The sequence below is a fragment of the Macrotis lagotis genome, chromosome 5, assembly GCF_037893015.1.
Source record: "Macrotis lagotis isolate mMagLag1 chromosome 5, bilby.v1.9.chrom.fasta, whole genome shotgun sequence".
NCBI lineage: Eukaryota > Metazoa > Chordata > Mammalia > Peramelemorphia > Peramelidae > Macrotis > Macrotis lagotis.
The window spans coordinates 188,127,910-188,151,915 of record NC_133662.1 but is presented as its reverse complement, the minus strand read 5'-3'; the positions used below and the strand labels follow the sequence as shown (position 1 = coordinate 188,151,915).

The window sequence follows — 24,006 nt, the reverse complement described above, 5'->3', positions numbered from 1 at the left end:
AAGATCATACTTAAAATCCTTGAAGAGGGCAAGTAGGTCATTTAATCCATTCCCAGATCTTCTACCTTACAAATGAAAAGGGAAAAAAAAAGGTTTTGACATGGATTTAATTTCGGATACTGGGAAGTTTTTACTTCAAAGACTACATAAGGTTAATATAACTAATTGTTTTGTTACTTTCCAAAACACCAAAGAAAAGGTTTTCCATAAATTAACTGTTATTTTTAATGATGATGATTTTACTTAATATAAAATCACATTCTGTATAATTTGGAATTTTCCTCTCACTTGAAATAAAGTTGTTTATTCTTTTTTCTACTCTGATAACTAGAAATGGTTTGTTTATAAGACAAAACATTTTTGTCATAGGAACCATCAAAATGGTTCTAACTAGAAAGTAGAAACAAACCACAGTGTCTTACATCTGTTAGTACTGATGATGGTTTTTCTTTAAGCAGGAAGCAAATCATTTCCTACTTTTTTAAAAACTCCTCAGATAGGGGTTAAACAATAATTTGAAGAGACAGCTGTCCTAAAGATCTTACATGGAAAGATTTTAGAAAGCATTACTTGAAGTGAGCTGAAAGCTTTGATGAAACCAAGGGGGACTAATAATACACTGATGTTTATAGACACCACTAAGTTTGATAGTTACAAAGGCTGAACAGCTCCCCTGGTAAGGCCTTCTAATTGACATTTTTATTTATAAATTCTACATGATGCAACACTATATAAAAGGTTTTTTAAAAGAAAAACCCTGGAAATAAATGTGTTGTACCTTAAACTCTTATACTTTTAACTCCTTCTGAGTAAATTCACCAGTGAGTTCTGAGAATAGGTAATATCTTCAAGAAATAATGCATTAGTTATTTTTTTTAAACTCCCAACTTAAACAATATAAAAGCTTGCTATTTCCTTAGATCAAGTCCATTCAATTCAACAAACACATAAAGTCATTACTATGTGAAAAGCACTGTTGTAGGCACTGGGGTCACAAAGGCAAAAATAAAATATTTACTGCTTTCAAAAAGCTTCAATTCTACTGGAACTGGGGAAGGGAAAGGTACAGAATATATAAAAAATAAGAGAAATATAAGGTAATAAAGCAGGGGAGACTCCATGGAGGATATGGTATCATATGAGTCTTGAAAGAAAAGATGAATTATAGCAGGAATGATGATGAAAGCATGCATTTTAGCTTTTGATATGACTTGTGCAAATAAATGCATGGAGGAAGGAGGAGGAATATTGAAGGCATTTTGCCTATAACAGAATACATGTAGAAAACAGCGTGACATTAGAACCAAGTTGTGGGGAGTTTAAATGCCATTTGTATTTTGCCCTTAAGGTCCTAGGGAGCAAGTGATTATTTTTGATAGACATGGATCTTAAGAAGATTATTTTGGCAGTGATGTGAATATTGAATTAGAAGGAAGAGAAACACATTACAATATCTTACAAAAGTGAATTTTAATCATTTTAGTGATGCCAAATGGCTCCCTTGTATAAAGATCTAACATTTTCACATAAATATTCTCCTAATAATTATGTATGTTTGTGAACATTGCAGTGTTATAATCTCTGAGGAATCAAAATCACCCAAAGGGAAATGAAGATATGTGTTGTGGATATCAATTGATCTCTATATATTTCCAAATGATAGTTTCTGTGTAAGAAATATGATAGAGAAAATATGTAATTGCAAAGGGATAGACAGCCCAAGTGCCACCACTGGCGCAAACAAAAAAGTAAAAGACCTTTTGGAAAGCCTCCAGAGGAGGATCCATGAAAGAATTATAGACAAATATCACAAAGTAAGAATGGGTGGGATGCAATCTGCTCTGATGGAAGAAATATAGATATTGATGATATCACAGCTCCACTGAACTATTTATCCATTATGATATTTCCAATAGAACCTGCTCCAATAATTCTTTAACCTTTAAAAATATCTTCCCTTGGACTTTCTATAGTCCTTGCAACTGGCACATGTTTCTCCTTTATTTTGCTGTCAGGTTTCTTAAAAGAATATTCAACATTAATATCTTCACTTCATCACCATTCTCTCCTTAGCTCCTTTCAATTTGACTTCCTCCTCCACTCCTCTACTGTCACTGCTCTTTAGGAAATTACTAATGATCTCATACCAAAATGTTTTTTCTCCATTTTCTACTCCCTTTATCTTTCTGCACTATCCAATTCTTCTTTGTCAACTCCCCTCCCTCTTGACTGACTGACTATATTTATCTGATTGGTCTCCTCCAGGACCTTTTGCTGTCTCCTCTTCCCTCTATATGACTAATATGCCCCCAAATACATGCCACTCTCCTTTTTCTACACTGTATTCTTTAGCAACCAATGGTGTTACTGTTAGCTTAAAAAGATGAACCCCCAATTCATATGTCTAGCCCTAAATTCTCCCCAAAGATATAGACCGTTTGAAATAATTACTTAATGAATATTTCTTTCTGGATGTGTTATTGACACCTCGAATTTAACATCATTAAAACAAACTCTTGACTTATAGAATTTCAACCTGTAAAGAATCTTAGAGGTCATCTACTGAAACCTCCTAATTTAATAGATGAGGAAACTAAGATCCAGAGAAATCAAATGACATATTCAAGGTCAATGAATAGCACAGCTAGTTGAAAGTTCCTGGTCTTTTTAAATCTAAATCAGGATTACTACTTCCCTTACTTTGGCTATTGCCACTCTTTTTTACAATCCTACTGTATCAAAACCTGGGATTTATCTTCCATACTCATTCATTCCTGTAGTGGAAGCAAAATTTTAATCTGTGTTCCATGCCATTTTTTCCTTAAAGTTACTCAAGCTATCCTCAAGACTTGATTAGTTCAAGGAACTTGAGACTGATACTGCTGAAATTAGTCTTTGGTTGCCTAAGTACAAAAGAGTACCACAGAACTCTTGTTGCCATCTGATATTTGGCTTATAGGAATAGCAATGATGCTAACTTGGTCAAAGGAGCTTCTCTCAGATGAGTCAACTCAACATGTTCTCAAAGACAATGCCATTTGAAAATCCTTCTCTTTCTATGGCTAAGTAAATCTTTACAAGTGTTTCCTTTTTTCCCTAATCCACACACAAACTACCAGAGTACATGTCTCAGTCAGTTCTATGGTAGAACAATCATTAATTGTCTAATCACTAAGTACTATTGATTATGTCCCTCCAAAATATTTCATAACTATTATCATTTTTCTGTCTGCCATTCTAGTTCAAGCTCTCATTCTAGAAAGTAGAAATCATTTCCCTACTAGTCTCTCTGTGTTCAGTAATTTTACCTTAATAACCATGAATCCAATCCAACCTACACTGTTCTTTGGTTATTATTTTGACCACGTTTAATACAGTCATTCCACTGATAAAACCATTTAGTAATTTTTCCAATTATTGAATTCAATTATTTCATAAAAATACCAAATTCCAAACTATGAACTCTTTGATCCAGTCACGCTGGTCTCCTTGCTCCTCCATGGACAAGAAACACTCCATCCCTTGGGTCCAGGCATTTTTCTCTGTTTTCCATGTTGTGTCACTTCCCTGACTTCCTTTAAGTCCCCACTAAAATCCCATCTTCTCCAGGAAGTCTTTTCTAGTCACTCTTAAACCTAGTGCCTTCCCTTTTAAAATTATTTTCTAATTTTCCTGTATATAGTTTGTTTAAATATATTTGGTTGGTTAGTGTCTTCCCCATTAGATTTTAATCTCCTAGAGGACAGTGACCATTCTTTGCTTCTTCTTTGCATTTCCAGCACATCAACTGGCTGATTTATTTCTTTTTTTTCCTACAAAGTCCTTGAAAGCAAGATTATGTCTTGGGTCTTTTTATTCTTCAGAACCTACAACAGTGCATACAAGAGATACTTAATAAATGTGTGTTCAATTAAATCTTCTATTAACATTGTTGGCTAGACAAAACATAAGCTAACTGTAGTAAATTCAACTAAAGATTTCTTTAATTGTGATAATATCAATGACTAGTGTACTTTTGATAGGCATCTGACAGAAACAGATATTGTGGTTTTCAAAACTCTAATATTTAAACCATTTAACATTCTAATAGTTAAACTGGGAACTAAACTCAAAATATTGTGCTGGAATTCTCCTTGGCACAAACAACACTTTCTTTCTCTTTAGAAAACCTAAATTAAATAGCCATATTTTGACTGAAAAATATGTTAGGTCCACAAGTAGGGCCAAGCACTTGAAATATTCATGTGCAGTTGAGTTGCCTAACATAGTGGCATTTCTCCATAAGATTTTACTGGGAAGTATATTAAAAGCTTCAGCTTGTCTATAACTGGCAAGAATATCAATAAAGTATTCCAAATAATTTCTAAAAGATACTAAGTTTTCAACCACTAGAAGTAATTTTATTTTAAGTGCTAGAGACACATGGGATCAAGAGTAGTGGGCTTATTGCCAGAGTAGTTACAGCTGCCAATGAGGTTAAACTTAGAACTATGTACTGTTTATGGCTTATTAAAACATATAAACAGTCAAGGCAAAATATGTTAAGATGGAGATTACTAATGGCATCATCCTCATCATCAATATGTGTGACTATATAAAGACTACCCTTTCCAAAAGTAGATGAATTTGGCTACAAGATTCCTGAAACCAGCAATGCTTGAAGACTTACATTTCAGCATACTATAAAACCTATTTGAAAATTCTGCCCATTTACCTATTTTGCAAGTATTACATTGCCTAACTTCTTATTGTTTCATAGCTATATGGGTCATTTAAGCAAAAAAAGGGGAAATATATTTTATGTGAAATTCCAAACATATTTTGGTGTGTTTCTGATCATTACTGAGACCTAAGGTAAAAACCTCTTGTTATGTCTACTTTAGCCTATAAAGAAAGATATTTCTAAACACCAAACCTATTTAGAGTATCATAAAAGAGTTAAGGTAAACATCAACCATATAGAGTTTCGACAAGAGACTAGGATAGATATGATTCAAAAGTGCAAAATCCAATTGTGCATGTAATGACTGTTTTAGATATGGACCTTGTGCTCTTGGAATGGAATGAAACTGTAACTTAAATGCATTAGAAATGAATGTGAACAGTTCTAGGAGCCCATTAAAAGAAAAGATCATCATCAGTAAACTACTTCTTGGAACAGTTTTTCCTCTCCTTCTTTCTCTGCCTCTGAAGGTAAAGGGTGATTTAGGCAATAAAATAAACTTTTTACTTCCAGATTTTTAAGGAAAAAAATTTCATATTCTTGCATTGTCACTTAAGTGCTCTTTTATGGATTAATTAAGTAAACCATCCTAACATCTCAGTTGTTGCTGATACAATTATAAATTGTCCTATTATCTTCAAAAGGAGGAACTATGGTTTAAAAAAAAGGAGTATATGAGGAGTGTTACCAAAATACCTCAATAATCACAGTCTCTTAAACCTTAAAAATCATTTTAAAATCCCTTTCTTTTGTAAATAATGAAACTGAGACTGGAAGTGTTAGGTTAGTCATTCATATAGTTAATGGTATAGCCAGGATTAGTTGTCCAGAACTATGCTAGGTACTGCATCCTTATAAACTCTAAAATGCCAAATAAAAATTAACAAAGGAAATTCTGAGAATAAATTATTATACCAATTGGAGAAGATTTACAACCATATAAACTTTGCCAAGATCCCATTGCAAAGCTTTATTGACTTCAAATGTGAAAAATCCTTCCAAAATAACTTACTCAAATAACTCGACAGAATCTTTGAAAAGATATATGCCAGTAGCTTATATCATTTTATATCTCTGTATGTATATATATATGTGTGTGTGTGTGTGTGTGTGTGTGTGTGTGTGTGTGTGTGTGTGTATGTATGTGAAAGAGAGAGACAGAAAGAAGCAGAGATAGAAAGAAAAAAAGAAACAAAAAGGAAGATAGTCAAAGGAAAACAGAAAGAGGCATAAACAAACAGAACAGATACATAGACATAGAGATGGACAGGCAACTACAGAGAGAGACAAGGAAAGAGATATAGAAGGAGAAAGAAAGGAGGAGAAAGAGAGATAAAGAAGCAGAGAGACATACCAGAAGAACAGAGTAGAAGAAACAGAGAGAAATTGAAACATGCAGTCAGACAAATTACAACTGACAAACACCCACCATTTTCTCAGAATGCACATAATCTGGTTTTCTTCTATAGACAGTTCTATAGGTATTGCTCACTTTGAGACCAGATATACCCAAGGAGTATGTCAGACACTGAAGATAACAATTTGGAGGTTTTATCATGATCCAAAATTCCTTAGTCAATGTAACCTTACATTATCTGATCTCTGAAAATTCATCCAAGTGAAGTCTGAGGCTCCTTAATGTCCTTCTCAGAAATGATTGATAAGGGCTAACTGATCACCAGTATTTTATAAAAGGGGTATCAGCAGCCCCTGTAAGATGTGATGTGGAAAATAAGAAAAACTTCAATTGTTTGACTTAATCATGTGGCAAAATTTTAAGCAACAAGCTTTCTCAAGAGATTATGAAGATAAAAGGCTTTGTAATAAGCAAACTGAACTTAGATGAAAGGTACTATAAATAAGTACTAAGACCTATATAACAATAATATTCATTATTAGGCCAAATTAAAATACCATGCAACACTATAGGAATTATTTAAGGGAAGAACAAAGGTTCTAAGAACTTATCATCTCAGTGGTAATAGTGACAATAGTAATTCTCATCTTTGTATAGGATGTGAATCTGACCCTATAATGATAATAGTTCACTTCCTATGTAATAATTCTTAGAACTTGTTTCTCAGGAAGAAGTACTGACTCTGTCTATCAATAATAATGGTGATGATGATGATGACAATAATACAACATGAAAAACAGTAAATGAGCGGTTACTAAATCTCCTTCATCCAAATTCAGTTTGCTTGTTATGAATCACTTTAACAGGAAAATATTCTTTAAAATATTGTATTTGTTTTCTTTTGTTTTTCCAGATGTCATATTTTGATATTAGAAATATCAGCAGAGTTCCATGACTTAGTAGTATTTACCTATTTTTGTTTTTGTCCAGATTGAAACTTAAACAAAAAATGATAATTTGTGCTTCTGGTTCAAAAATAAAAATTAATTTTTATGTTGCATTCAAGAAGAAATCAGCATAACATCATGGATCTATACAAAGTCAATGATGTAATCAGGTCATCATATGAAATATATGACCTTTGGATTGGAAATTCTGTGTATGATCCAGAAGTGATTACATATTGTAACTTAAAAGAAACTAAAAAACTAAATAAAGTAATATAGTAAAAACACCGAGACCTGGAGACATAAGGAGCAAAAATCTCATTTAGGATGTGAAAATCCTATTGGAAACTTGAATGCAGGATTAGCAATTTATTATTTTTGATGAAAATATCACTTTGTTTCATAGTCATTCATTGTTCTTTCCTTCCCTATCCCTGTTTCTGACTTTCCCTGGACTTCAAAATCATGCTTCCTCTGCTGTCTCATCCTAAAACTTCTTTGAGCTCCTGGAGGTTCCTTGCCTTGAGACATCCTACCACATACACATTCTATTCACCCCAGGATACACCTCCAAGAGGTTGACTCCAGCTTCTCCTTTTGGTGAAATTCCTCCTGGAGACTCCATTTTGTGTTGGGTCCTACCTAGACCAGCCTTACTCCATTCCCATTTTAACATTCTTTGAACTTTAAAATTATTCTCCTGTACAAGTTATCTTCATTTTCCCTCCATCTCCTCTCATTGCTTTCAACTCCCTTTTGTGTATTGTCTTCCCCTAGCAAGAATTAAGCTCCCCGAGAGCAAATACTATATCTTTGTTTATATTTGGTCTCCATCAATTAGCTCAATGATTAATAAATGGTCATTTCCTTCATTTCTTCCTTAAAAATTATCATGATTAGGGGAGGTTAGGTGGCACAGTGGATAGAGCACTGGCCCTGGAGTCAGGAGTACCTGAGTTCAAATATGACCTCAGATATTTAATAATTACCTAGCTGCATGGCCTTGGGCAAGCCACTTAAGCCCATTTGCCTTGCAAAAACCTAAAAAACAAATTATCATGATTGACACACCCTATTCAGCTTCCCACACCTTTCTGCATTCTCTCAAAAGACAGATAGCATCATAGACTAAAATTCTGAAATGACTAGGGTAATAAATAAGTAGTCAATATAGTAAATCCAAATGAATCAAGGATATTGGAAGGGGGCAGTGGGTTACATTTTCTCTGAATGGGAAGTATTTTGGGCCATCTGCCAGAATGCAAGCAAGCTATGGGTGTTGTAAAGGTAGACATGCATCATTCCTGCAGTGTTCTCACCAAAATAGAATTCCCTGACATTTTCTACAAGGAGAACTTTGATGAAGCCAGTGGAATCACCTCCTTTAAAAACCTAGGTTATAAGAATAACTGCCAGGATACTTATGCTCTTGGTCATCTTGCTCCTTGTTCCTTTATCAATCCAAACTCTGAGCCAAGGCATATAAAATTCTGTTATATGTGATATTAAAATAACCATATAGATTTTTCAACCATTGATTTGGAAATCAATGGGATTTTCATATCCACATTCCAAATGAAATTGCAACCACAGACAGGCAATATGACTTCCAAGAGTAGAATCAAAGGGCTATATAATACCAGCCCATATTTTGAATCCTATAAGTATCTGCAAATCCCGTGACTTAACAGGTCACTGGTTATATATTTTGTTTTCTTTCTGAGCACTGTTTAAGCTGTCCAAAGTGTGGTATATTTTAGAAAGGACTCAGGAAGGGAAGTTAAAGAGATCTGGATTCCAGTTCCTGCTCTTCCACTCACTAGCTATGTGATTTTAGCCAAGTCACGAATCTTCCTTGGCTTCTGTTTCCTCATCTGCAAAATGAGCAGGGTAGGTTAAGTAATGACTAGATTCCTTCCAACTCTGATATTGTATTGCTTTTTTATTTAACCCCCTTTTTCCTGGTATTAAATAAAGTAGTAAAAATTTATTGGTTGACTAATTTGTTTTCAGTTAGGTGGTGAATCTAGAATTAAGGAAGACTCCTCTTTCTGAGTTCAAATCTGACCTCAGACATTTATTAACCATGACCATGGGCAAGTCACTTAACCCTGTTTGCCTCAGTTTCCTCATTATGAAAATGAGTTGGAGAAGGAAATGGCAAATCATTCTTGTATCTTTGCCAAGAAAATCCCAATAAACTCACAAAGTGTTGGACACAACTGAAATGACTGAACAACAACAATGATCTCACTTTCGTGGTGTAAGAATTTGATGAAATTAATAAGAAAACTGTACAGAGAAGAATCAGGCTATGCCAACACATAAGTAAACTAGAACCAGGCCCACAAGAAAATACCTTTACTTGATACAACTTTATTGTCTATGTCAAAAGGTAATCTAGTTTTGAATCTTTAAGATGTCAGAAAAAAGTTAGATAAGTTCTCAAAGTTGATTGCAATATAGATTGCTGTTTGATTTCTTCCAGGAAGAGGAGCTGAAATGTTCAAGTCTATATCTAATAAATCCATCACATCTAAGAATGGATTGCATCTTCAAAGGCAACAGTTGAAGTAAAAACTTAATCTGAAAACATCCACAATACCTTTAACAAGATGTTTCATTGAGATTATCAAAACAGAAAATGGCAAAGAAAGGCATATGAAACTAAATCTGCCAATGAGACTAATTGACCTCTTTTATGTTTTTTAACTTTCATATATATATATATATATATATATATATATATATATATATATCCTTAGCCTATGTTATTCTGTAAATAAAGAAGCAAAGGTCATTTAATATTGGAGAATGAATTATTTCCTCATTTCTCTACCTAAAGCTATGTGAAAATACATTTTCTGTTCAAGATTATAAGTGAAATTAGTGTCCACTAAGCAAAGATGAACACAGAGTAGTCAGAAGTATGCAACTCTTTTTGTCAGTCTACATCAGTCCAAAAGGACCTGCTACGACTTGTACTTTTAAGTCAATTTAATCATCAGATATAATATTCCTCTACATGAAAATATGGGAATTCTGACAGTTGCAGTCAAGTTAAAAAAAAATCAAAACAATTTATCTGATCAACATTGTACAGATGCAAAAATTATCTTCTTGTTTGAGGACTGTAGGTTTGAATTTGGAGCTTCAATCAACACTTTAGAAAGTCATCAATTACCCTTTGTTAAAGAACAGATTTGCCATTCTCCAAAGGAATATACTCTTTCTTTCAGTCTCCTACCCCAATCCCATGGTGCAGGAAGTTCTTGGCAGCAAAAATTGGAAATTAAATATCTAATCTCTGTGAAGAAAACATGATTGATTTCCCCATCTTAAGAGATAGGAACCATTTTGCTTTTCTTTTTTTGTTCTTCTCTGTATCATCAGTACCTAGTCCCAATATAGAATCTTAAATATAATCATTGTTTATTGAGTTTAAACAAAGAAAGGCAAGCTGATTCCATTGCTTAGATTTTTATACATTCTCTGCTGTCTTTCAATGATAGAGCTAAGAATTGCTTTTTTATAGAAACTATCAAAAAAGATCCATATATATCTAAAATATTTCATACAGTTTAAGGTTAGGGTATAATCTATTATCAGAAAGAACATTTGCGATGTAATTGAAATATTGCCCAGTAACAATTTGTTAAATCTGCAATTTAATAAGATTAATATCCTTCTTCATTGCATTATCTCTGACTTTTGCAACTAGAAGAGTTAATCCTTCAAGTCAGAGTAATTAAAATAGCTTTAATAATAAAAAACTTAACCCCAAAACTCTGTTCCCAGTAATGTTATTTTAAGAGGGCATTTTAGTCATTTAATGGCATTTACTAGGTGCCCACTCTAAGACAGAGACTGCTAAGTGCTAAAAATACAAAGACATAAATGAAAAATGCAGGATTGGTTTCCTTGCTTCAAGTCTCTGTATTTCTAGTCTATCTTCCATTCACCTCTCAAAGTGATCTTCCTAAAGCATCAATGTGCAACTTTATCATGTTGATCTCCCCATTGAATAAATTGTGATGACCTATTATTTCAGGATCAAATATAAAATTCTCCACATTTTAAAACTTTTCAATCCCTGGTCCTTCCTACTTTTCTAGAGTTCTTACACTTTATTTTCTTCCATGTACTCTGCAATCTAGTGATGCTGCCTTCCAACTTTGTCAATGAGCATTCCATATTCCTTGAATTCTCTTCCTTATCTCTCCTTCCTAATTTCTTTCATATTCCAGCTAAAATATAAGCTTGTTCAAGAACTTTCCCAATTCTCCTTAATGTATGTCTTCCCTCTGAGATTAACTCCAATTTATTATATATTTTTATTTATAATATATGTATACTATTAAAATTAACATTATTTATAATTTAAATTATATAAATATTTATTATGTATAATATAAAATATATTAAATATGCTTTTAATATTTATTTATAAAATCTATTTTATGTATATACATATATGTACATTGTTTGAACATAACTATCTGAATGTTTTCATTAGGTTATGAACTAAGATTTTTTTTGCCTTTTTTTGTATCTCTAGGGTAAGCATATTGTCTGACACAAAGTAAGTTTAATAAATGTTTGTTAATTTGAAATAGAACCATCTTCAAACTTTACATTCAATTAGGGAAGAAAAATATGTAGAAAAGTAAGTGCATTACCTTTTATTTTATTTCATTTTGTTTTGATCTAGACTAGAGATTTTACCAGTGTAGGAAGTTCTTAGATAAAAATTTCCCTTCTAAGAAAGCAAAAAGTCACCTATTCTGCTTTGTATAATCTTACAGATTTCTCCAATGATTTGTCCAAGATTACACAGTCAGTAGATGGAACTAGAACCCAAGGCTAATTTCCTTTTCTAAATTATTTCCAAGTATTTGAGAATAACTTCAATGACACTAAACTTTAGTTTTCTTTTATCCATTTTCTCTAGTTTTCTTTTCTACAGTTTCATGAACTAATGATCCTTAAATGGCATGATCATGAAACCCTTTTCATTCAGAGTGTTTTGCTCTTTGTCCTTTCTGGTTATCAGACTGTCATTCCTACAGGGGTCCACCCCTGCATTCTCTGCCTTTCTCCCACATTCAGACCCCAATTATGTCCCTAAATTTGGCAGAAAGTATGAACTCTCTCCTTTCTAAATGAAGAAGGAGGAAATGCTATGAGACTTTTTAGAGTTGAAATACCCTGGATTTCTAGTTTAATGCTTTTTCTTCAAATGCCCTCCATTGCTATGAAAGATATGATTGTTTCCCTTATGGAGAGATATACCACCCTGATTAGTAGTATAGGGAACAACTGGTGGTAGTTAACATTTAGAAAATGTCAAATACTGACACAAGACCCACAAAGCCTTTCATGTGTTTTTCAAACAGGGTAAAAAGCCCCTACACATTATCAGGGAGTCTGGGAGTTGGAAGGCATTTCAGAGTCCATCTGGTTTAGATAGGAAATATGAATCTGTTATTCCCTAGTTGGTCTAAGTTTCCCTCATGCTCCTTAGAGTACGAACATCATGACTGATTCCTTATCTAAACAAGAATTTTCCTCAACTTTGCTGACAAGTAGTCAACCACCTATCCAAAGGGAAAGCAGCAGTGAATAGTGTACTGGACCCAGAGCCTTCAACCCCAACTCAGACACTTATCATTTATATAACTTTGGATGAGTCACTGAACTTCTGCCTTTCTCAGTTTAGACCTAAAGGAATTTACATTCTATAAGTGGGAATATAACGTATACAGCTAAATAAATGCAAGGCAGTTTGAGAAAGGAGAGAGCAATAACTTGAGACTAGAGAGGTAGACAAGGAAAAACTTCAGATTAGACATTGTACCTGAGTTGAGCATGGAACCAAACTAAAGATTCTAAGAAGCAGAAACAAAGAAGGACGGCATTCTAGGTATGGGGGGAAATCAGTGGACATACACAGAATCAGAATATGGACAATGAAGGCAGAAAGTATGAAGGGGAGAACCAGATTGAGTTAAAATGGAAGCCGGCAAAACTGTATTTCATCCTAGAGGCAATGAAAAACCACAAAAGATTCTTGAGTGGAAAAGTAACTTTAGAAAGTTTATTTTGGAATATACCAACTGTTACCTGGACTCTGAACACTGGATACCCCAATATCCATAATTGCTCTTATTTATGGTCCCTCACATTTCTTGCTCATGAAACCACTGTTAAAATGTATGGTTTCTATGTCTGTCTGAAGCTCCATCTGAGATCATGGTATCTTTAATGAAATGTTGTAAAGGCATCAGACATAGGAAAATAATATATACAACAAAAATGGGGAAATGGAAACTTAATTCCAAATAATTATAATAGAAAAGTTTGCTCCCAAAGAAGAGATAGGGTATTGTATCTCCCTTGCTCTTTTATTTGTAACATTTTCTTGAGATTTTATATTCACTTCTTTCTTTTCTTTTCTTTTTTGTCTTTAAACAGCTAGCTCTCTATTAGGATATGGGAAACTGGAAATTTCAGTTGACATGAAAAGATATCAATAAAACTTTAAAAATAAACTTGAAACATCATGTAACACATGAAGAACAAAATCAGAACTCAATAAACTATAACAGTAGGCTTTAGACCTAAATTATGTAAATTATAAATATTAAAAATAAATGCTCTAGAGATATTAACTACAGTGGCAAACTTGAAGTAAAAAAAATAAAAATTGGAAACTCAGACCAATGAAAATTATCTCAAATCTACTGTCACAGTATTCTTCTAACCCATATAATATGGTCAGTGAAAACACATTATGCTTCACTCTATTGTCCATGGGACAATATTTGAACATAACTATCTGAATGTTTTCATTAGGTTATGAACTAAGATTTTTTTTGCCTTTTTTGTATCTCTAGGGTAAGCATATTGTCTGACACAAAGTAAGTTTAATAAATGTTTGTTAATTTGAAATAGAACCATCTTCAAACTTTACATTCAATTAGGGAAGAAAAATATGTAGAAAAGTAAATGCATTACCTTTTATTTTATTTCATTTTGTTTTGATCTAGACTAGAGAACCTCTGGCCTGAGGAATGTGTAATTGCAATTGTCACAGAAAGAAGTGATACAGGCTGGTCTGGTCCCAAGGAAGCATTTGAGGGAAAGGGAACTGAGATAATGTAAAATCTGTTCTAACCTGGATATAATTTCAATGAAATAATTATGCTTCTTTACAGGTTTATTAAGGTTAATAGAGGTGGATGATAGGGAAAAACCATCTCTATAGGACTGAGTCTGTTTAGTCTCCTCTCTTCTATAAAGAGAGGCAATAATACATATATATGCATATATATATATGTATATATGTATATATATATATATGTGTGTGTGTGTGTGTGTGTGTGTGTGGTGAATCTCTTTCTCAAATACATTATTTTTATTACCGAAACAGTAGGTCATTGGCTTCCTGTACTTATAATGGAAAGCTTTTCAGTGTTTTCTCTCTAGCGTGCCAACTATTTCAGACCTTCTAGACCTGGCACAAATACTACTCATTTCTTAAGTCCAATGAGTGAAATATAATCTGGGGGACAGCAGTAAAACTAAATAAATAAATATATGCAAGAGCCCAAGAGCTATGCAAGAGCCCAAGACAAATGCAAAGCATCTTTCACAAGAAGGAATAGCCAAAGGATCTGAGTAAGAAGGCATATTTAGAAGAGTTGGGAAAATCTTGTGCAAAGTACTTGAGTAGACAATAAATTGCAGTATAAACATTTCTAAGACCTTCAAATTTACACAACTTATTCAGTTTCTAAACTGCAAGGATACCAAGCCTCTTTCCTTTTAAAAAGCAAGTTAAAAGTTACAAATAAGAGACCTAGAAAGTATTTTCCAAAAGATAACAATAAAAACAAAAAAAAATAATTTTGCTGGAATATTATGACTTCATAAAAATATAAAAACTTGGAAGATCTGGGAATATGATTGAATAAATATACATAATATCAGCCACATAGCACACAAGCTAAGGACTTAATTTCCCATAGATTTACCTTTGCAATTTCCTCGATAGGCAATTTCCAGCTGAGGATCCTTGCATTTGGCTCGTTGAAATTCACACCGGGATAAGAAGGTCCTTCCATCAGAAGCACAGAGTGATTTCTGAGGGGATCCTGCACAATCCAGGCTACACTCTTTATCTTTATCTTGATCCACTCTTAAAAACTAAGGAAGGAAAAAAAGGGAAAAAACACATCTTAAAGAAAAATAATGAAGAAAAAGTGAAAAGAAAATCAACTAGATTATCATCACATTATCACTTATTATCATGGATATCTGTTTATATTTGTTTGGAAATATTTAGTTAGCCATGAGCCAGTTGTTTAAATCAATTGTCTCTTAAAGTAACAACAACAACCATAACTGATATTTATTATTTATCCGCCCTTTTATAGTTGTGGAACCCCAAACCATGATCAAATGAACTCTTCCACTGTTCCTGGATGGGAAGTGTCTACCTACTCTCTTTAGAGGCAGGAGAAGAGAGGGTATCAGGGAGAGAGAGAGAGAGAGAGAGAGAGAGAGAGAGAGAGAGAGAGAGAGAGAGAGAGAGAGAGAGATCAACAGAGTCAACTGAATTAGAGAAATCAAGCATAAAGGATGGAAAAAAGGAAAGAAAATCATGAACTACAAGCAAGACTAGACTTGGGAAAATGGACTCATCCATGGTATACTTAATAACCCATGTGATAAAAGTGTTGAATAATCAATGAGTATCTCAATACCTTGTATACTGAATGCCATAAAAACAAGTGATTGCAAAAAAAGACACATTGCATACAGAAAACATTTAAAAATAAGAACATACATTTTAAAAAATCATAAAGCTTTCTGTGGCAGTCAGTAAGTTTAACTTTTTTAAAGAGAACATAGAAATGAGAGATCACTGGTGAGATACCTTGAGAAAAACAATTTAAATTTAGTTGTTATCTCAGTAACCAGATTGCAAAGAACTGAGTTGCGAATAGAAGTCCAGAAAGTAAAAGCAAAGAGGATAGAGAGCTCTTCATGGGAATTTGGTTGTGAAGTACAAAAAGAAATGGGATAAAATAATTTATTGTTACTAATTTAGAGAGCTAGATCTGGAATGAGAGCACTCACTATTAATTTTTTGGGGGGATAGTCATAACCTCCTAGGATTTGGTTTCCTCTGAGAAATTGAAGAATTTGTGCTTGATGGCCTCTGAAGATTTCTTCAGGTCCAAATCTATGATCCTAAAATACTCTAACTTACAATGATATCACTAATTAAGATCATCAAGTATTTATTAATTAAGGGTCTATTTGAGCTATGGATAAATAATCTAGGGATTTATGTATGGAGAGGGAAGGCATAGCACTCCTCTCCACCTGACCAGTCTAACTTTGGGTCCATCATCTTCCTCCCTGTCTCAAACTTCTCCTCACTCCAATTCATCTTCTGTTCAGCTGCCAAAGTGATTCTCCTAAAAGACAGGTCTGACTATAACAACCCTCTTGCTCCATTCAATAAATCTCAGGGGTTTCCTATTGCCTCTAGAATCAAATTTAATTTTGTTTGACTTTTAAAGCATTCTATGCTCTTCCTAGTTTTCCAGTCTACCTACTGTGATCCAGTAATACAGGTATCCCTACTGTTTTTTACATAAGGTATTCAAAGATGAGTCTAAGTGGTCTCACAATACCCTTTCCCATCATATGTGTGGAGGAGACATAGCAGAAGGACCTTCAAGTACCAGAATTTAGAATGTAGATCAAGGGCAGGGAACCTTGGGTCAGTGAGCTATATAGGTCTTGTGTTGCCAAGGCAACTGCAGGCAGGATTTGAAATTCAATAAATCTAGGAGCCTTTTTAGGAGTGAATTAATTAAATCATTTATCACGTATACCCCAAGAATGATGTTATAAATATCTAAATGATCCTTGGTTGAAAAAAGATTCCCCACACTGGTTTAGATGATTATAAAAGTCAGTTTCCTTTGAACATTCCAGGAAAGGACTTGACTCATATTATCTCTGCTCTCAGGCTCTTCCCATCATACCCACCCCTACTCAATCAGAGCAACTCCTGGTGTAGGTAGAAAGTCTTCATATAGATGGTCCAGGTAATCAGTCCCTGATTATTTGATAAATAATCTGATATACAGCAACTAAAGATAATGTTGAATCTGGGAAGAGGGGGAATATCCAATGTCTGCTGACTGTCTTAGCAGATCAGTAGTGCAAATAATAGAAATAAATTTAATAAGAACAGAATTTCATATGTCCCTGCCCAGAATAACCATACCTTGGGAGAAGCTCCAACCCCATGCTGACACTGCAGTTCCAGCTCATTCTGGCATCTGTCCCATCTCTCCCCATGAAATGCCTTATCTACTCCCCATTGTCTTCTATTCTAGCCACCTTTTATGGTTTTTGTCTCCTATTAAAAATGATTTTTTTTGAGAATATGGACCTCCTGTTTTTGTTTTATCCTTTTGTCGGAACAAAAGTACTCACTAAATGTTATCTAGCTAGCTAGCTCTAGCTAGCTATCCTTCTATTATGTATGAAGTTAACCCTATGATGATAGGGATTGTTTCACTTTTGTCTTTGTGTACATGAAGTTTGCCTTAATGCTTAAATAAATACCTGATGATTAATAGTTGTTCTGGCCTCTAATGATAAAGTAGACCAAATGACCAGTAGCTTCCCATGAAGTATAACCACTTTACTTCATTGGCAGATGACCTACCAGAAGCAGATGCTGTCCTGACCCAAAGTGACCTTGGCAGTTCCTTAAAATGGAAATAGAGTGCAGTGAACTGTCTTTGGCAAAGTGGTAGATATTTCTACCTAATTATTGCTATGAAAATCTTTTTGGTCATTTAAGCCACGAGTGTTGGCAAGTGGAGAAATAGCAGGCTATGACTAGAGTGAACAGAAGTTTTATAAAGCCCCTAGAGGTAAACCAGGTGCATCCTGCTCTGTCATTCCTGGCACAAGGCTTATAACTTGGTAGTTTGTTGTTGTTATAGTTTGTTTGCTATTTTTTGAAATAGTTTTTAAACTGTTGGCTCTATATTTCTAAGAAATCCACTTAATATTTTAGCAGAGGATAAATGGTAATTATTATTATTATGTTATTGAGGCATAGCAAAAAATTCACATTACCCTTTAATTATATTTATTTGAATTTTGACACAGAAAATGAGTTTTGACCCTCATTTTTTCATTCAAAATAAAATGCATTTTAATTTCCTGGAACTTGAAGACTAACAGGCAAAAGCATAGAAGTCCTCTACCATGTTTTTCTAGCATCTGACTTCTGAATAGGCATTAAGGCATGAAAGGCATGTAGATGCCAGGAGATAATCACTCTGTTGGGTATTGTAAGACAGAAGGCACAGTCCCCTTAGAAATTTCATCCACCCACTAAAATGTTGCTTCAGTTTAAAAAAATTTTTTAATATTGCTTCATTTCCCTCAATCACAAATATTTGAGAATTTTGATAGATTTGTTCCTAAAACACATAACTGGATTTGGAAAGTTTAGCATTGCACAAGAGGAAGCAAAGAGAAAACAACAACAGAGGATCCAATTTGATCATGCCCCCAAATGATGACTGCTTATTTCAAGTGAAGACTGACCTATAAACAGTGCTTTTAATGTTTTACACAGAAAAGATAGGGCAACCTAGATTCAATTCATTTTGGGGCTTAAGCTGTGATCTATTTGCATTTCCTTAAATCTTAAGTGAGGAAATGCATATGACTTAGGGATAAGACATTGTAATTATCATTTTCTGCAAATGAAAACAGACAACTTCCACATCTTTTTATTAAAAAATAAGAGTAGCATTCATGAGGTTGGAATTTGACCATAATTCTTGATAATTTAATGGCACAGGCACTAACAAAGAAAGTATTCTTTTCCAGCAATAAGAGAACACTTTATGCATATTTCCCCTCTTTTTAATAGCAATTCTGAGATAGAAGAGAGTTCAAGAAGGAAAAGTAATTTTCTAACTAAATTGTTTTCATTATTAATCCAAACTATTTCAGAGAAACTGAATTCTTAATGGTTCAGAAAATTCATCATTCACATAGGTGTGTGACTGAGGGACTTTGAATGAGTCAAAGAAAAGAAAACTTGCCATCATCTACTATTCTACCCTGCTGTCAAATTGTTCTTCCTAAGGTGCTAATCTGACTATGTTACCCTCCTCACTCAACCCCAGTGGCTCCCTATTGTCTCTAGAAAGAAATATAAAAACCTCCATATAATATATAAAGCCCTTCCTGTTTTTCCAGGCTTGTTATACACCTTATACTCTTCCACCTTCACCCACATGATTTGCAAACCAAAGACATTACACTCCTTTGAGTTCTTTGCACATTATATTCTCTCTCCCACCTCTAATACATTTTCCCTTTCTGTCCTGCAAACCTAGAACCTTTTCCCTCCTTGTACTCCACCTCCTAGTTTCCCTGGATCTTTTCAAAACTCAACTAAGATCCAGCATCTGCAAGAAGTCCCTAATCCTAGTGTCCTCCCTCCAAGATCATCTCCAATGTACTCTGTACATATCCTATCAGTACATAGTTGTTTACATTCCCTCTCCTGCTCCCCACCCCACCCCCACCCCAGACTAAGAGCTCCTAGAGAGTCTTTCCCCTTTCTTGGAAAAATATGCTGTATCTCCAGCACTTAACACTGTCTGAAAATGTTAGAAGCTTTATAAATGATTGTGGATAACTGTAACAAAGTTGAGAACCCAGTGGAATTGAAATGCTTCTGGATTTTGAAGAAATCCCTAACTAGAATTTTTGTATTTGTTTTATTTTAACTCTTTTTTAAGGTGAAAGGGAGGGAGAATGCATTTTCAAATACATTTTAAAAGTTTCAACAAGTTTCTTTCTTGGATATCAAGTGGTTTTTGCATCAACATTCAATGAATTAATGAATCAGAAACATATGGATTACATCTCCTATAACATGCATGCAGGTGGAAGGGGATGAGGTGGGGAGGAAGGAAGAAATGCAATTAAAGACAATAATAAACTTGAAATAATTGATAAATGGGCTAAATATTTTATAAATCTCAAGCCTCGCTGAATTTGTCCACTTTCTCATCAGGTTGAAGTCTACATTTTTAGTTAGAAAGATAGCAGATCATACTAATGTGAGTAAAACTTATTGAAGAGGTTGGAACTCTAGCTAAGAGATTCATGGATACAATGATTGTCAAAATGATATCCCAGTAGCCAGAAAGGTGGTAGCCTTGCTATTTGTCAAACTTAATTTGAAGGAACAGCATTCACAGACACAGACACATGTACAGACACACGCATATACACATATAATTTGGAGGAAAGAGGTTTTATAAAATTATTTAAAGGAGAAAGGAAGTAATTCCTTCATTTTGAAAACTGAGGATTGACATTGCAGAGACCACTATGCAGAACAAAGTAGAATGAGAAAGACAAATTAGACATTATCAATAACATTTATGAACAAACAACATTAAAAGCCTTGAGAACAGGACAACTAGGTGGTGCAGTGAATAGAGCATTAGCCATGGAGTCAGGAAGACCTGAGTTCAAATCTAGACTCAGACACTTAATAATTACCTAGCTGTGTGACTTTAGGCAAGTCACTTAACCCCATTGCCTTGCAAACAAACCAAAAAAATGCCTTGAGAACGCTGAGCAATTCAATGTCCAGCAGTGGCAGAAAGGAGGCACAGTGAATACTAAGGGTCAAGTAATTCTTAGGCCATGGAAAAGTAATAATGTAAGTATTACTATTCTCAATTAGCAATCTTTGTCTGCACACTATTGCAGGAAATGAAACACTTTCACATTGATATTCTTAGAATAGGGACTAGATATGATTTCATTGTATAGTCTACTCTGAGATGACAAAGCCCTTCCACATTCTTAGCAATTTATAGCCTTACAGAGCTACCTGAAGTCCTGATGTTGCATGACATACCAAGGATCACACAACTCATATTTTTAGAAGGAAGAATTTGCACCAGGTCTTACTGACTCCAAAGCTAGTTCTCTATTAGCACCCAGTACTGGATCTTTTTTTTTATAAAATCTGAGTTCAAATCTCATCTTAGACACTTATTTCTGTATGACTCTGGATAAGTAATTTAATGCCAATTCCCTCATGTGGAAGATGGGGATAATAGTATCTATTTCTCTGAGTTTTGTGAAGATAAAAATGAGATATTTGAAAAGTACTTTGCAAGCCTTAAAGCACTAAAAAACTACTACTTATTATTATTCTCACCTCATTGATATTCTTGCCATAAATTAAACCAGGAAAGAGAATGAAGTTTTAGCTAAGTAGAACAGCTCACAAGTTCTTTGAATAGGTAGGCAATAGAAAATGCATATTAATTGATTCATGAAATCAAAGGCAACATGGTGCCCTCTTGATCATTTTACTTTTCAATAGTCAAGAGGGTGGCCAGATAGTAAGACAGAACATCAGGACCAGAGTCTTCCTGAAACTGAAACAAGCTGGACAGCAACTCAGGACAAGATTAGGCAAAAAGATAACCATAGATTAGATTAAAAACAAGTCCAGCAAGACCTGTTGCTTGTGATGACAAGAGAATACAGCAGTTCCATGAAGATTGTGACAATATCCTCCAAACTAACACACCATAAATCTCAAAAGTGATTCAATCACTGCGAACTGCACTGAAGTGAAGAGTAGAAGAGACTTTCTTTTCTGAAAGTCATTCTTCTGCCAGGTATCATAGTATTAGCCCACATTTTTGCTTGAGAACTGAAATTATTTTTTCTTCATGACCTTCCTAATTCTGAGCAGCATCAGCCTGCTGAATCAGCCTGAAGAACAAAGAAAGATGAACAAAAGAAGCATGTGGATTAAGAGAACAAATTCTCATCAATCAACAAGTCTGTGTGTGTGTGTGTGTCTCCTCACTCTCTTGCTCTCTGTCTCTGTCTGTGTGTCCATATGTGTGCATACATATACATGAATAAATGTACACTTGTATATAACTCATAATATACACTTATATGCAGATAGATGATTGAAGATAGAATATAGATAGATGTATGAATAGATAGATAGATAAACAGACAGACAGACTGATAGGCAGACAGATCTAAAGACAAAAGTGATCCATGGCCTTCCATCAATAAGTTTATTATCTGGGTTCTTAAGTAAAAATAGAGGGGAATCACAGATCCATTTAAGTAAATATGTACCCAATGTTCATGGCCTCTTTGATAGAGTTTAAGTACCTTAAAGGGCTCTATTCAAAAACCTATCATAATAACCAATAAAAATGAATTCAGCACATTGTTGATATTAGTCTGATCACTTAAAACTCACATTATCTACCTCACAAGGTTGCTATGGGGGAAAATATGCTGGGTCAAATCTTTAAAGCAGTCTATGTTATTATCATTACTATTGACTTGTTATTATGGCTGCTAATGTCATATATTAATTTCAGATGGTAAGCTATAAATAAGAGACAAAGAGTCAAGAATAGTTATTTCCATTGCATTTGAATATGCTGAAATTAACTAATAGTCCAAGGAGTCATTCAATTTTCACTCTCTTGGTTGTTCTACTCTTTCTATGTAAAATATAATATTCAAGAAAACATTTTTGCCTTGAAAAATTATCTTTTCTTTAAGAATTAGGAAAGTAAATGCTAAATGATTCATGTGAAACTAATCTCCCCTCTTATATTTTGTCTAAAAGGAAGAAAGTTTTTCAAGGCTATCCTTTTTGAGAAGCAAAGGGGTGAACAGAAGACCTGCGATTTCATTGGCAATGATAAGTTCTACAAATGTCCTACAATTTATAGTCTTAAAATTGCTAGGAATACTGAGAAGTTAAATGATTTGACCAAGGTCATCTAGCCAGTATGTCAGTCTTAGACTTCTTCCTGAATTTGTGCAGCCTGGTTGTTCTCTTTCCATTGTATCATACTGCCTATTTACAATATTTTTATTATTATTTTCATCTTTAAAGAAGTCTTGCTGACTTGACTTTAATCTAATTAAGGGTATCATGAGACAAGCAGGGTACCACTGAAAGGGCTCTGGATAAATAGTCAAAAAACATTTCTTCCAGGCTCTGTTCTGCCAGTAACTAGCTGTGTGATGTTAGACAAAATATCTTAGCCCTTTGTTTCTTCATTCTTAAAATAAGGATAATGATAATTTCTCCTCTACAGAGTTGTTATGGGACAGTTCTTTGGAAACTTTAAAGCAGGTATGTCTAATCTGCAGTCCACAGACTACATGCAGCCCTCAAAGCCCTTTTATGTGGCATTATTAATTTTATTATTATACTCATTGTTAATGGGGATTATATTGCATGATAATTAAATATTGAATTCTATATGCAGCACTAGACATGGTTTTGTTGGTCAAGGTGACCCAGAAGAGCTAAATGGTTGCACAGCCATACATTAAAGAAACAATATAAATATAAACTCTTATAATGATATTCTTTCTTTACTTTCTTTTTCTTTTTTGTGAATTCATTGGTAAAGGGAAAATCAAGCAATAAAACTGAAACTGTTCTGCCCATATTGCTACTGAGATTTCTAGAGAGTAACCTGAAACACTGAAAGTTGATGTGTCTTGCCAATGATAACATGGTTAGTATGTGACAGAGGTAGAACTTGACCCCAGTCTTTCCTAATATTATGACTGGCATAATAAATAAAAAAACTAATAAATCATTGTCAAACAAAAAATATTCAACTCGCTGATCTTTAAGTTCTAGTAATATAATTTTGAGAGTTAGAAATTGAGCTTAAAAAAAGAGCATGGTTAAAAAGAATTAAAGTTACATATAGTTTTCTCCAATCTATAGCTGGTATATACTACTTATAACCGTTATATCTCAATAGGAGTTGGGTATGGATGAAATAAGACTTCAACTAATATCTGTTGTTTCTTTGCTTGAT

General features: G+C 34.0%; 1 protein-coding gene across 5 annotated transcripts in view; it reads right to left on the bottom strand.

The window, feature by feature from the left end:
* Positions 1 to 24,006, bottom strand: part of SMOC2 (SPARC related modular calcium binding 2) — a 251,190-nt gene that overhangs the window by 161,754 nt on the left and 65,430 nt on the right. For all 5 annotated transcript variants that reach the window (XM_074188072.1, XM_074188071.1, XM_074188070.1 and 2 more), the window contains exon 2: positions 15,064 to 15,235. In XM_074188072.1, the coding sequence (XP_074044173.1) occupies positions 15,064 to 15,235 (172 nt within the window). The remainder of the gene's footprint in view (positions 1 to 15,063; positions 15,236 to 24,006) is intronic.